Source organism: Sprattus sprattus (assembly GCF_963457725.1).
Source record: "Sprattus sprattus genome assembly, chromosome: 7".
Taxonomy (NCBI): domain Eukaryota; kingdom Metazoa; phylum Chordata; class Actinopteri; order Clupeiformes; family Clupeidae; genus Sprattus; species Sprattus sprattus.
Window position 1 is genome coordinate 26,044,074 of NC_137926.1, and position 17,242 is coordinate 26,061,315.

At 41.7% G+C, this 17,242-nt stretch overlaps 1 protein-coding gene across 6 annotated transcripts in view; it reads left to right on the forward strand.

The window, feature by feature from the left end:
• The first annotated feature begins 3,053 nt into the window (after positions 1 to 3,053).
• mical2b (microtubule associated monooxygenase, calponin and LIM domain containing 2b) overlaps positions 3,054 to 17,242 on the forward strand; it is a 46,854-nt gene continuing 32,665 nt past the window's right edge. For 5 of the 6 annotated variants that reach the window (XR_013968723.1, XM_080842178.1, XM_080842179.1 and 2 more), the window contains exons 1-5: positions 4,698 to 4,735; positions 8,926 to 9,247; positions 14,478 to 14,685; positions 15,207 to 15,323; positions 16,495 to 16,596. Coding sequence is in view for 5 of the 6 variants with exons in the window: in XM_080842178.1 (XP_080698304.1) it covers positions 8,996 to 9,247; positions 14,478 to 14,685; positions 15,207 to 15,323; positions 16,495 to 16,596 (679 nt within the window). In the remaining variant the exon portion in view is untranslated. Of the gene's footprint in view, positions 3,207 to 4,697; positions 4,736 to 8,925; positions 9,248 to 14,477; positions 14,686 to 15,206; positions 15,324 to 16,494; positions 16,597 to 17,242 lie in introns of those variants that run through there. The other variant, XM_080842176.1, reaches the window with a different exon arrangement.

The window sequence follows — 17,242 nt, forward strand, 5'->3', positions numbered from 1 at the left end:
TATTGTCTTTTGGCCACACCCCTGCTGCAGCTGGGTGACTAGGTCCTTGATGTCTCCTGGCGTTGTCATCTTCTTCTCTTCCACAGGGTGGTGCTAAATCCCACTTCTATTCTTTATGTAAGTAAAACGAAAATGGCTGAGACAAATAAAAAAGTTTGATTCGGCAAAACTGTTTGTTATGGTTGTATCAATAAAGCAAATCCATTTTACATTAATTAAAATGAGAAAGGTCTGTGTAAGCTTCGGTTGCTATATAGTCACGTGAATAAATGTACCCAGGCAGTACCAAATGTTCATACCCACGCTGATTTACAATGAGTTACCTTGACTTTTCTAGCCTGACGATGTCATACTCATAATTCTAGTCAGAATATGAGTCTGAGACCGAACCCTTGGGCTGTGATTATGGGGCGTGTTTCAACGAACCAGGAAAGAAAATTCCTCTTCGCTGAATTGGATACCTAGAACCAATCAGAGCAACGTAGTATTACCATGAGAGAGGTTGAAGGACCATTACCATCTGATAGATTAAACCTTTACCTGATCCCGTAGGAAGGACGGCAAAAACATCTTTTCAATCGACAAATGCCTTGATCGCGTTTCTCTGTTCCTCTTTCAAAATGAATGCGCTGTCAATATCTGTTGAGATATGCCTGCTCACGTTACTTAATTAGCACTCAAGGCTAGAAGCTACCATTTGTTTCAATGTTTTTTTTGTCTACGCGTTAGCATAACCTATCAATAATGGTCTAGAGTGCTTCAGTTAAGACCTACAATCCTCGGCAACACTCGTTTTGCGTATACACAACTAACCGAGTCAATGTAGATATAAAAAAAGTCGTGTAGATAGCTTAAATCATATAAAATATGTCCCACTAAGCTTCTGAGACGGCGCCATCTTTGTTCGATGTATATTCTATCTAAATCTGTCCATCAACGTATAAAGCCCGCCCTTACAATTTGATTGGTCAGATCACTTTTCTGGACCGTTTAACCTCTCCCAACTAGTTCAAGTCCAGACTGAATCTCCCAGACCAAAAATGTTGTGGGCGGAGTTCAGGCTGGTATCCAGGCTATGACTTTTCTAGATTGCTAGCTAGATTTTTTTTTTTTTGCCTGAGCTTTATATTTGGGTGTCAACATCTTCCAACCTTGTGTGTACCCCCAGAGTGCACTTTATTACTCCCCCCTCCTTCTGACAGTGAGTTCCAATATGTAACGCAGTCTGTCTGTTGTTTTGTTACAAACATCACCATTTTTAGGGCAAAAATACATGTGGCTAGGCTTAAAGTATTTGAGGCTATAGAGTGATTGGATCTAACAACTAACAACATCACTACCATACAGTAACTTTGACTGACTAAGCACAAAGTTAAAACTCAGGCTTCTTTTTATCTGCCTTTAATATTTTAAATCTAGCCACAAAAAAAAAAACACCCCAGGATTCTTTACTACAGACTTTTAATATGGTGTGAGTGGATCAAGTACATTGCTCATGTCAGGGGAAACAAAAATTGTATTATAGTATTGGAACATAATTGTATTAAGAACTCATTTTCATTAAGCTTCAGGAAGCTGTTAAACATCCAGAGTTAAATATCTTTGAGAGTCAAAAAGAGGTTGTAAATTGTCTTGACCAGAATTAAGAGGGAAATATATTTGAGAGGCAAGAAATGCAGTGACAACAGAGGGGGCCTAGGTATTGAACCTTGTGCCATCCGTATTGACCATAAATCCTATTAGATAAGAGGCAAACCACTGAAGGGCTTTTCCCTTTTACCCCAATACAATGCTCAAACTGCTCAAGCAATACTGCATGGTCCACTGTGTCGAAAGTGGCAGTCCGATCTACAGTATAATAACCAAAACTGAACAGCCCTTATAATAAGCTGGCTCAGTGTTATGCATCGCAGGATCCCATTGTCATTCAGAACTCTTTGCAATTGATTAAAACTGCCTTTTCAAGTATTTTCCATACAAATGAATAAAAAATCAAGTTGTTATAACTTCAGTCAATGACATTACATTTGTATTGGCTTATTAATGTATTTATTCCAAAACATATCCAATAACTTAATATAGGCCTAGTTTATTTTTTTGTCATAATGATTACATTAATGATCTTCATCAAATGATGTTTTTTTTTGGAACTCAGTTCACTGAATCTTTGAGGGAATGAGGGAATACAGTAAATTAATTGTCAGTAACCAGCCTTTTGCTGAACTGGAAAAGACTACTGTGGAAGAAGACAATCATCATGGTTGAGGTGATAATGATGACGATGACGACGACGATGATGATGATGATGATGATGAATAGCCTGTCCTTTCCTCGAACGACCCAACGTTTGAGTTTTAGAATCCTACCACCAGTAGATGGTGCTGTTGCATCATAGAGATGCTTGATATTTGAGAATACGGGGAACGTTTTGTTTATTTATTTTATATTTTTTACAAGATTGAGAAACAGTATTGGAGATGAAAGAGATTACCTAAATAAATGGTGGAGACAAAGCTACTGCATATACCGTTTTGAGAATATATGAGTATTCTTCCTGTATTAGCCTAGCCCTAGCCCATAATGGGTGCCTGTCTTGGGTGCCACTCTCTTGGACTATATCCAGATACCAATAAGGAACTTTGTGACTAGATGAAGTTTGGGAGAAGACCAAACACTCGTATAGATCGTACATAATGCTTGAAATTAAACAAACGACGCTTTGACAATTGACTTGTCTTATTTGTATTATTATTTCCTTTACATATTTTAAATACGTGGTTAACTGGAATAAATGATTGATTCTGAAATAAAAAATAACTGGGCCGGATCTTAGGCTGTTTCCTATGCCATGTTGCTGTTATTGTTTGTTTGTTGGGAAGCCTGAGCCCGTAAGGAAAGGTTGCTTACAATTAATCCGGGGATTGGCCAAGAGGTCTGCGTTCCAAGTTTATCGACAAACTTCCCATTGGACGTCATATCGCCAAAGCGCCGCCTTGAAGATGATGTGAACAAGTACGAGAGACACCAGACCTTCCGCGCGCTAACTATAAGGCTTCATTTGGAAGTTTAGAGGGAAATAAAAAACACATTTCGAGCTTTGCAGGTTTAGTAAATGCAATAGGAGTTAAAGATTGAAACACGGACCGTACGGACGGACATGGAATTGCTCAAAACCGCTGTCACTGAAGTTTGAACTGGCATCTGAGGTAAGTAGCCTAAGTTCACTTGCTAAACTGCACTTCACTTAAGCGTGCAGTCAATCACGCCTGATTGACAATCTTGAAATGCTATGAAGTTGCTGTATCCTTTATGTGCCACATAATCTTGACCGCTTTCTCTTGAGAACACGTAGGTATCCATTTCAACAAAGTCTTACGATCAGTTTCAATGAAACAAAAGTCTATTAAATTTTAATTCACAATTAAGGGCGTGCTGGCCTGGGGTTGTGTTTCTGGTATGCAGTTACACTTTCTGACTAAAGTTTCAATTCGTAAATATTTTATCGTGGGTCATACAAGGATTTTATTGTCTAATTTTCAAATGTTCTACCGGGAAAGTAACTACATTGACTAAGCCAAGTCTACTATTGAATAGTTTGCGACACATAACCACATGACTTGATACACTGGTAGACTTGCAAGTGCATACACTTACAGTGTGAGGTTAGGTTAGGGTTCAGACACATCCGTTCTGATCAGTGTAGTAAGGAGATTACCAATAAATAGGCCAACGTGCGTCAAACATTTTTTAATCAGAAATGGATAATGCAAATCCTAATGAAGTGTGAGCTTTTTGTTCTAAACAGTTTCCTAACCGCTCACTTGTGCAACATGTTCCTGCCAAATAATGAGTTATAATTAGTGTAATCAGAAGTATGCCGGTGTTAGGTTGAGGGAAGAGTGTGCACGTTGGTCTCTAGAATTCAGTTGCCAGAACATATATTTTCCAACATCAAGTTCGACAGTTGGTGTTGATTGGTGGGAACTGCAATATCCTGAGATGGCCAGAGTTGACTTATGTCAGAGGGGTCAAAAGTGTTCACTCAAACATTCATTGTGTTGAATATTGCCTGATGATGGTCATTGTTTGGATTGTAGCCTACTCTCTCTATTCCTGACGGAATACAACTCACTCTGGTGAAATATTAACAATAATTTACAAAAAATGTAGTCAATGTGATGGGGTACATGAGAAGGATTATCGGACTCAGGAGTTCTACGACATTGCCATAGAGGACTGTTCATTAGCTCTATTGTCAAGAGCAAAGGTTACTCTGCTTTTATACTGCCTATAACTGTGCTGTTAAAGGAGTGTTTATCTTGTTCTCATTTAAATATAATCAATAATGCTTATCTCTGAAGTAGTTATATAGTTCAGATTGATTGACATTATCTTGTTCCCTCGTCTCCTCAACTAATCTCACACATGGTGTATGACGAGCATATATTTAAAAATGGCCTATAAAGGAACCTTTTTACTTTTTTCATGGATTTTTATAATCAGATGTCACTCTCAGAGCAGCACTAACAAGCTGTTACACAACTGTCCATTTCCTGGTTCTTGGTACAGACTTATAAGGGCTGTTCAGCCTATCAACAGAGGGAACGACAAAAATACACCAAGTGCTAGTGGTGGTGTCACTGTCATTGCTGTGCCATATGGCTAGCTGTCAGGAGTGCAGCCAAACTCACTGCAGTAGGGAGGCATGGAGAGGAGTAAGTCAGTGTGAGAATGGGTAGGAAACATTCCCTTTTCTTTGATGGCAGTTGGCAGATATCAATTTGTGTTTGTTAATCAGACACAAAGGCTGGACCACCACACATAGATTTCATCGAGCTTTTCCAAACCCTGACATTTACATGATCATCACTGAAATGTAGTACAACTTTTGTAACCTGCTTGTTTGTTTATCTGAATGTTTACAGTATGAAAGTATGTTTCTTCTGAATCGGGAAGACAGCACGAACAGAGATTACCCAAGTAAATGGTGAAGAAAAGGTTACTGCATTCACTGTTTTCAAATGATATGAGTATTCTTTTGGTAGAACATGAAGTGATGTTTTTGGGATGGATCTTTTTAGCACTGAGGCTAACCACTGCAGTCTTACATCTGCAATAGCAGGAGTCGGTGGATAGCCTACCCTCCCCTGGTTTCTTCTGTTCCATGGGATTACATTAGATATCAGCCTTTTGTTTTGGATTAGGGCAATAAGTAGGCTGCTTGACTGGGCCAGGCATTCATATTGAGTTTTTTTTCCCTTCTGTGTTTGTTGAGAAACAAATGTCTTTTTTTGTGAGAAGTTTTGTGGCTATTGTTGGAGTGTATGCTGCAATAGTTGCCATTTTAACAAAGAAAAGTGAAATTTGGATGGTGTTTGTTAAAGTTAAAAGTTATTTTATGATACAAGATGTATTGGGACACTCTGTAGTCTTATTAACTCGACTTGCCTACCTTTTTATGGTAGAGTTTCCAATTGAATGGCCACAAGTCTCATGAACTTCGAGATGGCATGACCTTGTGTGCTATGATAGTTAATGACCTTGTTTAAAAAAAGAAGTGTCTGAAGAGTTTTCCCATGAACAGTGTCTCTAGCAACAGCCCAGTGGGCACTTCACGGAAGCTCTGTTTTCATGCGCTTGTCATCAGTTATCAGTGGACTGTGACTTGATCTGTAAAGTTCCACTTCCTTTGTGATTTCTTCTATCCAACCTCTCTCAGTCCTGTTTGTCACAGAGGCAGAATAGCCTTTGGGCATGTATGACTAGTCAGTCCACCATACAAGTTTTCCCCCTCTTGAGGACCTAAGTCAGTGGGATATCGTCTGTCAACACAAACTGGATGAGCAGGCTAAGGCAGCTTAGCAAGTGGGAATCATTTGCACAAGGATTATTTAATTTAACCACCCAAAACAAGTTTCTTATTTACGGTGACTTAAGGATCATGAACCAATGATAAGACCTTTTTATCATTTTGCTGCAGAAGCAGTGGTCATGTCATGTTAGACAATTGACCAAGATCCCTGAATGATGTAAATGCTATGCTCAATTTCATATAGTGCTTCGCTTCTGAAAAGGCACAGTATAATTTCCTAGATGGGAGGTTATGAGGTCTATGTCAGAGTTGACACTTGGTTCTATAGGTTGAGGGATTTGAATTAGAAGTGTGTTGCCCACTGGGCTTCAGCTCGAAACTTGAAACCTGTCTATTCTGAGCAGATGCCTTGTGAAAGCTGCACCACACACACACACCACACACACATTCGCAAGGCTACTGCAAAAGATCTTCCTGGGTACACTAAAGTGATAGGGCTCATTGGTGGTAGGGGAAGGGGAAACCTCTCTGAAAGTGCCTGTGTGGTTTTTGTGTAGTAGCCATCGCCATTGTGGGCTGCTCTTCTTAATTAATTGTCTTCTTCTTAATGAATGATCTAACCCGATCTTATCTTCCTCTTAATTATTATCCTCTTAAGTCAAACTTCCTCTTCCTCCGTGGCAGTTGGTGCGGGCTTCTCCTCACATCAATTCTACCGTTATTGTGTTTACTTCTGTCTCCTCCATGCCCCAAGGGAATGGCAAATAAGCACTTGGAGCAGAAGAAAGATCCATCTTTTTTTGGTTTCATTTAACGTATTACTTACGTGTTTCCTGTTTTTTGATGTCAGCAGACCAAATCTACACACCAAATGATGGTAATCTGGAGAGGTCATTACAGCCTGTGTGGTGGCAGCATGACTATATTACCCTTTACTTAACTCCCAACAGTCGCTTAGCTCGTTAGTTAATTCCGCAAATACTACAATACACTTGATTTTTGAAATTTGCATGCTTTTTTTTTTTTTTTTTACACCATTCCAGTCGTGGTAGACATTGCATTGCGTGAGTGGATGGGGAAGGCCTGACGAGTTTCTTGTCCCAAGGCAAAGCAGTGTGGTAATGGTTATTGTTGCCCTTTATGGTGTGGCTATTACCTGTCTGGAACAAGGCTACGACACTTGCCCTCTGAAACACCTGGTGTAAGCATGGAAAAAGCACTTACTTATTTATTAATTTTTTACCCAACTCACCTCTGTGCACACAGCTGATTATGGCTAAAACCACAAAATCGGTAAACCCCAGGAGAATAATGAGAGCAAAAGAGTTGTTCATCAATGGCAATCCTGGATCCTTTTTATTGTTTCTTTCTCACTATTTCAGGGTTTTTTAACTGGGTATCATTACTGTAACTTTTAGGTCATTTGGCTAAAAATCTGGGTTGATGTAATGTAAGTCCTTTGCTGGGCACAAACACAATCCCAGCCTGAGTGAGCACAATGCTCTCTCCTTACCTATATTGGTTTGCAACCCTCCCTCCCCTCCCCAGCATATTGTGTACAGCAAGCCATGTTAGCCAGCCATAGCAAAGTGAGCGTAGTAAAACTGAAGATGGTCTATCCATTTTCTCAAATACTTAGACAAGCGGAGGTCATGCATTTAACCTTAGGACGTCTGGAATGTTGGCTTTGTCACACCACTGCTCATGTGAATTACTCTCCTGCTGAACAGCGACAGCCTCTGCTGGAACTTTAGCCTGTAGTTACTGATTGTTCAGCTTTATAGCACTCTGGCACACAATGTGCTCTGAATTTCCATTTCTTACAGCTAAAGTAAAGCTCGCTTTGGGAATGAAAAATGCCTTATAGTTCTAGTCTACGCTCAGCTACAGTTCTTATTATTCTAAATCAACTTGCCCCAATTACCTCCAAATCGAGGGAGATTTCAAGTGCGATACGGTGTCTGGTATTTCCTTCAAAACTCCCATGGTGAGTTGAACTGCACAAAGTCAAATATAGACAGCACCCTTCCAGTGAACTTCCTGGACCACACTGCTTTTTGCTGTGCTTATGGGTGTCTATGTGTCTAAGGGGCCTGGGAGATTTCAGTGGATGAGGGCCAGGATTGGACATGTCGGGGGTCAAGCTTCATAATCATGATCTCCGGAGTGAATTCTCATGGGGCTCTGCATCTAAAGCATGGAACGGGAGGGATGGGAATGTTTTGAGCGGGAGAGGCTGAGCAGAGCAGCTGTCTTTGGATATTGCCTCCACAGTGGCAGAGGGGAAGTTGTAGCTAGCTGTCAAACTCGATTAGGCCTCCGAGATCAGAAACCTCCCTCAGGCCCACTAAAGGAGTGGGATGGGGTGGTACGCTGCTGTAGGCGGCCAGCCCCTGGGACAGACCGCTCCCTCGCCTGGGTTGCGCTGGCCTGCACACGGGGCTACTCGTATGATTCAAATATCAAGGAAACCAAACATTCCTTGCATGCTCTAGTAGCACTTACTTATTTGTATTATTTTGACATTCTTTAATGTTGAAGTTTGAAATAACGTATTGAATTACTTATTCAATTATTGGTCTTGGTGTTGTGAAGAAAGAACCTAATGTAACTCTGTGCCGAAAATGAAACAAATGGCATAGGAAACAAAACAAGATGACTAATTCGTTACTGGAGTTGTTCTACATGTAGGGGGTAGGTTTAGCAAAGTGAAAAACGTTATTGAAGTTATGTGTTGGACGTCTTTTTTTGCAAACACTTTGAAGGGACTTGGCCACCAGAGGCACATTCCACCCTAATTCCTGTGTTAAAAACACCTTTGTTCTGTCTGACCTGGCGAGCACTTTCATAATCCCATCAAGTAGTTCATGCCTGTAAATCACTACAAATATGCCTCAAAAATGGGTTGTGTCAGCCGTTTTAGGACTTAGCGTGAAGGTGAATAGTTGCTCCAGGTGAGTTTTAACCAGGTCTAAGATGATCCTAAGTGAGCTGAAACTGTTGCCGATTACTGGTGACTCCTGACTGGCCTAAAAGCTTATCAGCTGTTCAAAGTCCTTTTAATGTGAATATGTCTTGATCATTGAATTGTGTATTGTTGCTCTTGATTTCAGCTCTGAGTGGGAATGTGTGTAGCACTCGTCCTGGATTTGAAGACTTGAGTGGTTGGTAATATAACGGAAGATGGGTGAACTTGACGATCAGGCCGGACAGCTCTTTGAGTCCTTCATCCAGGCATCCACGTGCAAAGGCACCCTCCAGGCCTTCACTATATTATGTCGGCAGTTGAATCTAGACCCATCTGACTACAGTGCCTTCTACCGCAACCTCAAGAGTGCCGTCACCTCATGGAAGGCCATACCCCTGTGGAACAAGCTGGACAAAAGAGCCAGCCACAAAGAGTACAAGAAAGGCACTGCCTGCACAGACACCAGGGTAAGATCAGATAAACACTTTACCTCAACAGGAATGTCCGCTAATACTAGAGATGCACCGATCAATCGGCCGCCGATTAAAAAAGCCGGTTTTATATCCAACCGGCCACAATCGGTGACCGGCCGGTCACTGTCGTAATTTCCGGTTTTCGGCCGATCAAACTGACCCGCATGCGCGGTACGTAGCAGCTCAAGGCGCCCAGAGCAAAACAGCTAAAAACTAGCAAGACTCGGGAAGAAAACATGTAGCTGATTTGGACTTATTTGACTGTGTGCCAGGACGACCCAAAACACGCTGTTTGTAATGCTTGCAAGTCAAAAATAAGACATGTGTAGCGTCCGTGTTAGGGCTCTCTCAAGAACTCACACTGAGAAAATATCTCTTTGGATAAGTAGCTCTCCGTTTAATAAAAGCGTATTTCACTCGTGCTCAGAATAACCACAACAAGTCAACCCATTACCATGGCAGCTCCCCTAACAGAAATCCCGTTGCCACTAGTCCCATTATGGAATGCTACACATGTGGCTGCCAGTGCAGAAAAAGACGTTTACAAATATATGGATATCTTCGCAAATAACTATTAAAAAATGTGAAACACATCGGGATATTTAGCCGATCATTATGCAGAATAATATTCCTTACAGTTGAGTAGAATATGTTTGTTAGAAAAAGATCGCTATTTTCACAAATTAACGTCTGTCATTCGTCTGTCGTCTGTCACTCTACTGAGAGTAGTCGAGTAACGTTAACGTTAGGATGTAAAAAACGCTGGCATGAAAACAAAACACACTACCCTGCACTTGCCCAAGCCTACCTCTCTGCTCCATGTACAAGCGTCGACAGCGAGCGCTTTTTTAGCTTGGCTAGTAATGTCATAGATGAGAAAAGAAACAGGCTTTCTGGTGAGAAGGCAGAGATGCTTCTGTTTGTGAAGAAGAACCTGCCATTGATGGTTAAGTGATTGCATTGGGAGTGGGATGGAGTACTTTCATCACAACCTAAAGCTACCTGTTTGTATTGATGTTTTTTTTTTTATCCCATATTATGATGCACTTTTTTATTTAGAGAGGTCAAAGGCCTGAAATGTGCAATTTACTTTGAGAACCAGTTTATTTTCAGTACATAATAGTGCACTCTATCTTTTGTTTGTATTTATTTTAGTTTTATCCTAGTTATTGACCTGTAAACTGGACTGAATGTCAGTGTTCTTGAAAAGGGGAGTTATGATAGCATATAGCCTACCACTAGTTGTGGTTTTAATTGCAGTTATATAAGCAAAATGTTGTCTGGGAGAAGGGTACTCACGCCAAACAAATATGGTGTCTATTATATGATTATAATTATTTCTTAGAAAATCGGTATCGGAAAAACCGGTTTTGGCAGGTCAGACCTCCTTAAAAACCGGAAATCGGTATCGGCCAAGAATTTTGCAATCGGTGCATCTCTAGCTAATACCTATTTTTTTAGCATACCTGAGGTTGCGATTCATTTATTTCCTGTCTGTTTTATTTCCTCCTAAATGAGCCTGGAGGCAGGATTTGAGGAGGTTGCTGTGGCTGACACTCTTGTTGAAATGAGTTTGAATGAGTTTTTGTCCCTGTCTTTGTCACAGTGTGATATTCTGTAGATCAGTTTATCAACACATAAACATATCAGCACATATATCTGCATTTGCAGAGAAAGGAAAGTGTCTTCAGAAATGGTCTAAATGCTGGCAGAGCCTGACAGTTATTCAAATGGCACTCATTTGATTTGGTAGTTAAATCACTTCTGCAACTTTCAGCGACGTGTCTGAAGTGTACTGTGACCACAGTATAGTGGCTGTAATGAAGCATGAATTATATGACTTTCCAGATTTCTGTTTTGATTCCAGTGCCTTGTATTCTGTTAACCAATTAAGTCAATGAATGCGGTGTTTTTTTCCATCTATATGAGACCTGTAGGTCTCTTGTCATTGCCCCAAACACACAGGAATTCCCTGGCCATGAACACTGGACGCATTGAATAATAAGTGTCAGGTATCCCACAGGTACTCTACAGGTTGGCTTCCTCAGAGCAGTGACGACATGCCTGCAACCTAGATTAGCCGTTTCTGCAGGCCAGTCAGGGCACGGCCACCAGAGACGTGACCATTTAAGTAGAAATGCTTCGGCATGTTGTGCAGAGTGCTTGAATGACTTCATAGTTATCCAAGTCCCTGATAAGGAACTGATATGTGGGCTAAAGGGAAGGAAGGAAGGCAGGTCCTGGCATAGCAAAGTGAAGTCAATACTGAAGTGTGTTGAGAACCATAATCAAGCAATGTTGCCTTTACATTTGAAGTTGTCTGTCTTGGTGAAAGTTGATTTTTTTTTTTCATGCTCCGTTTTTTGGGAGATTTTTGCATAATGTTTGCATAGTGTTATGTGCCTGTGTGAGCCTCATTCAACAAAACACTGATGAAGGAAGGTGAATGCAGTCATGTTGTGTTTAGCAGTTGTGGGGTACAGACCGTGCATGTTTTACTGTAAAGGAGGGGTTAAGCAGTTGTTATGTTGGTTAGGTTAGGTTGTTGGCTGTATGGGTCGTTTGCTTTGGCAAAGTATTTGCATGGGACAGTGAGAGGATTGGCCACTGTGGGAAGTCCCCAAACAATAGCACAAGGAATTACTTTTCTTTTCCTGTGTATAACTAAAAGAAAAAAACGTTGCACGCGTTGCAAACGTTTGCATTTGTGTACTTTACAAATGATGGCCGAACCTTCAGCTGGAGAAGGCGGCTTCCTGTAGGCCACACATCTGATAAAATGGCAATTACCATAAATCTGCTTCAAGCGAGCAGATTTGCATTCTTTTTTTTAATCAGAGTAGTCATCTCATCTAAAAATGACGTCTACACAAATATCATCTCTACAGAACATTTTGCATTTTCACTCCTCTCTGCTTTCCCTGTTCCCCTTCCTGATGCCACAGCCCTGTGATTGGTAAAAGGTGGAGTGGATTGTGCTGTACACCAATGGGTGTTGCAGAATGCACACTTTAATGGATAAAAATGCACTTTGATGTTGGATATGGGAGGGTTTCCTTTGGATGGTATGTGCCTAACCACAGGGCAGGAAGCCCAGGCTCACAGGAAACCCTCTCCCATTACTGCAATGCATAGACATTTAAAATGAGGGGGAGCTACGTGAGCTAAGACTGCTGGTAGCTCCACACTATTTGTGCACTGTTGGTGTTAAGGTTGTTGTGAGTTCTGTTTCAGTTCCATTCTGTTTTTCCATTGCTTACATATTTTAGAGCCTGTGGCTATAGCTACATGGAGGTAATTTTAAGATGGAAAAAAATGTCCGAGATACGCAGTGTTATTTGATCAGAGTCCAGTGAGATTGCTCTTGATTTCCTGAAGACTCCTTTTATAGTTGCCATGCCCTTATCAGATGAGATGGTTGTAAAAGTGACTGGAGTATCTCCGTTTCATGACTGTGTTGTGACTTGTGAGGAGCCTTTTATGACAAGGTCTGGGTTGTTTTTATAGTTGACCAAATAAAACTTTTGCTTTTCATTGGGGACTTCCCACAGCAGCCAATCCTCTCACTGTCACATGCAAGTACTCATAGGCAGCAACCTAACCAATATAACAACTGCCCAACCATAGATCCTGTGCAACAGGCTACAACAACAATGCACATCTGGCCGGAGACGGCAGTAACACGTGCCGCATGCTATACCTGAGATCCGTAAAGGCCCTCCTTCACAGTCCAACACGCGCTGTCTGTAGCCCACAAGTGCTTAACCAAACAATATGACTACCCAACCATGAACCCTGAACAGCAGGATACAAAAATATCAACGAAGCTGCCTTTGTCAGCATTTCACTGGGCTTTTCAGTCAGACACCTTCCTTCATCAGTGTTTCATTGAATTAGACCCTCAACAGTGCTGTCTAGCATCCTAGACCCACCCCCCTCCACACTCATGATGGGTTAGAACACATGCCACTACCAGAGACAACAACAGATACACCTCAAGAGACACCTCAACAAGATTACACATCTCTGTTTTAGTTCAGGTGAACTCATGACCCCAAGTAGTCTGCAAGTGCCTCAGCCATAACCACTGGCTCACATTTTTAGCAGCCTCAGACAACTCTTTTAAAGCTCCTTTGAGTTCCTGTCCTCAAAAACTAAAATCCAACAAAGGTGTTGTGGTTGATTTAGCTGTCACAACAATCCACTGTGGAACTTGAAGTTGTCTACCGACATTAGCCGGCAATCTCCAATCCCACACTTTGCCGGGTCCTGTCCTGCAGCCTTTCACCACCAACAACCCATTGAAATGCCTTTGTAATAACCTCCATTGCCATGGTGAATTTGTACATCCAGCTATGACTCAGATCTCCAAATGCTGCCAAGATGTGGTGTAGCTCAGAGCTCAGAGTCAAGAGAAATAAATTCAAATACGCTATCTATCAATTTAGCAGACACAGATACACAGACAAATGCACATTTTCATTAGTTGGTTTACTCCCTAATATAACTACTAGAACCTCTGATACATTTTGCCGTTTGTTTATTTCATGCTTCAGCGAATCATAGTTGATTACCAGCAACGGAATTTTAGGTAGCTATAGCTATTTAGATAGGAGTACATAGTTATGAAGGAGCAGAGAAATCTATAGACCCATCCAATATAACAGTCTTTAAGTTGTGTTAATCTACAGCAGAGATATTATTTCAAACACTGATTCAGCTTGTGCAATATGTCAACATTAGCAGAAAATGGAGTATACTTTTGAGACACCCATGCGTTTTACACCAAGCCACGTCCACAGAACTTTTCTTCCGCCCAGGTGTCCATTCTTTTTTTGCTTAAATGACCTTAACTTTGAGGTTGAATTCTACAATCAGTTTGCCAAACTAAGGAAAATCACATGTTAATGGGTAATAAGGCACAACTGATGAATTAAGGTAGTCATGACCATTTTATTTCAGGCTGTTCTATGGCGTTAGTGTATTCCTTGGTGTGCATTGTGTAGTCATTCCAACTCTCCTGTTCAGAATAGCCTTTAGTAATCCCATCATTCAAGATTTACGGCTCCTGATGTGCTGTGGTCACAAGTATAATGTGGTCTTGTCTCATTTACGGCGTACTAGCTAAAAGTTTCAACTGTAAATGTAAGGTGTACAATTTGAACTGTATTTCTGTGTCATTCCCTAGACCTCAAAGTGAAGTAGTCTTTTCCTTCCTCCTTAGTGTCTGATCATTGGCGGTGGCCCCTGTGGCCTTCGCACAGCCATTGAGTTGGCCCTCCTGGGAGCCAAAGTGGTTCTGATCGAGAAGAGAGACACTTTCTCCAGGAACAATGTACTGCACCTCTGGCCCTACACCATATATGACCTCAAGGACCTCGGTGCTAAGAAGTTCTACGGCAAGTTCTGTGCCGGAGCCATAGACCACATCAGTGAGTGCCAAATGTCCATATTGTGCCTACTGAAGAGTTTTTGTCATGCCTCTTTAAAGTTCTTTCCAGATTCACTTCAGGCTGTGTCCCTCCGTGTTGTCTTTGTTATTCTCTCAGCCAGTACCCTTAAATTTGACTGTTAAAATAGATCCTGCTATCTGTAGGCACTATCGCTTTGCCAGCAAATCTGCCTGTAAGGGATGTCTGAGCAAAGCTGATAGACTCTCCTTTATGGTGCCAGAGATGCACCTGGCAACACATGTAAAACACTGAAGTTGGATGAGCCATGCCTGCCCTGCAGATGCATGGTGTTACTGCCTGTGTGTTCTTTTTTTCTATTTCTTTCCTCTAAATCCACATATTCCCCTAGTGGTTTTAATCTAGTCAGAAATATCAAGTTCTCTTGCATCAGTCAAGGGAAAAACTCAAAGTGGTTGACTACTCGTTCCATTTTTTTTTGCCTGTGTGTACAGCCCTGTGGTCACCGCTGCCATTTTGTTCTTGTTTTGTTTGTTTCCCAGGTATTCGCCAGCTACAGCTCATGCTACTGAAGATTGCCCTCATCGTGGGTGTGGAGGTGCATGTCAACATTGAGTTTGTCAAGCTCCTGGAACCCCCAGACGATCAGGGCAATGATGGTAATTATATGTTTGAATTATGACTTTATCATTAGCAATATTATCGCCTTTTATCAGGCTGTTTGACATACGGTTGCATTGAGCTCAGTGCTGCCCCCAGATAAGGTAACTCAACAAGTCTGGGTCAAGGTGGTGCTGCTTTCCCTTAGGTCACATTATCACAGAAAGGCAAACGGCATAAAAGAGTTTCAACTGAACTAGGCACTGAAGACATCTCCTTTTCAAGACTCTCACTTCATCGCTGCAACTAACCAGTTCCATGGCTCACAAACTATGTCCAGGTTGCTCAATGCCTTTTCTGTGAAATACTATTCAAATGGTAGCCTAAGAATGTCCTCACATACCAGTCACATACCAGTGATGGGTGTCAGATCTAAATTTTAAACCATTTTGGACTCATAGGAGTATAGGATCTCAGTGCTGTGAATGCTGCTAAGCTGATGTCTGTCAACATCACTCGCCTGACACATTATATATCCATTAAACTCTGTAATCAGTTCTTTGCTGAGCTCCAAGGAAGCCTGCCCAGCGAGATTTGACTCTCCAGCTCAGTCTGGTGACCCTGTGACAAGTAGCCCATTGCTGCAGAGTTGGCAGGGGCTTGTTAAAAATAGGAGGCATGTCTAAATTGAGCAATGTGACGATTTTGTCCCCAAGCTTCCCACCACGATGACATGCTGCAAATGGTTTATCTTAGGGGGGGAAAAAATGCACTTTTCCATGTACTGCTACCAACCCAGCATTTGCACATGCGTAAATCTGATATCGAGAGGGCTTCCGTTTCTCTTGCACGTCATTGCCACTCAGCCCCTGGCATTGTAGGAAGGATAAACCCTCCAGACCTGCTCTATATATAGGGCCAGTGTCACAGAGGGCACCCACACCTCCTCTGTTATGCATGTCCATCAGTGTTTTTTAACTGTTTTCACAAGGATTTGCTTTCATTGTGTGTAAGTTGACAATGTTACTTTAACTAGTACATGCATCCGTGTGAATGGGTGTTATATGTGGAAGTATCACATAATGGTTTTAAGCATACACTTGTGTTTTCACCCTTCCATAAAACCATCTCAGGAGTGCAGTCCTGGCAATGAGAAATCTTAGGTAGATTACTGTGGAGGGCAACGCTGTTACTCCTTGCTTTAAGACCTCACTCTTCTCTTCAACCTAGGGCCTGGCTGGAGGGCAGAGATTCGACCAGCTGATCACCCATTGGCCAGCTATGACTTTGATGTAGTGGTGGGGGCAGATGGCCGCAGGAACACGCTTGATGGTGAGTGGGTGGCTGGGCGTTGGTATTGGCATGTGGGCAGGTGTTTCATATGCAGTCATGCCATGTGAATGCTCACGCACGTGAAATGTCTACACAGATCAAAATAGGAAGCTGAATGTACAGATGTAGTGGGCCACAGGCCTGACCTGAATATTCTTTTTATGATGTATAGAAATAAAAGGTGCCATGCTGGTTAGCCATTTTCAGCCATTTTATTGATAACTGGCAAAATGACCCCCTCTCTATAAAGAGCTTTGGTCAAGCTGTGAAGTGTTTTACCAAAAGGAATCATGGGGTTGTATTGGGAATACTGAATCAGCCTAAATGACAAGGCTTCATGCAGCTATTTGGAGATGGACATTAGGGTTGCTCCCTCACAGGCTTTAAATAAGACCACAAATTTAGTTGTAAATTGACCATTTTTACCCTACAGGTCTTATTGGGGTGCTGTTTTGACCCAGGTTGATGGGGAGGTGGCAGCTACAGTAGTTTGCGGTTTAAGTCTATGCCCCTGTCCCACATTCTAAGATGTCTGAAAAGTGCCCTTTTAAAGGCTTGCATGGATAGGTGGGGTACAGTTTCAGACCAGATTGATTTGAGATAAAATCCCCATACGTCTCAGACAGATTATTGTTTTCCGTTGCCC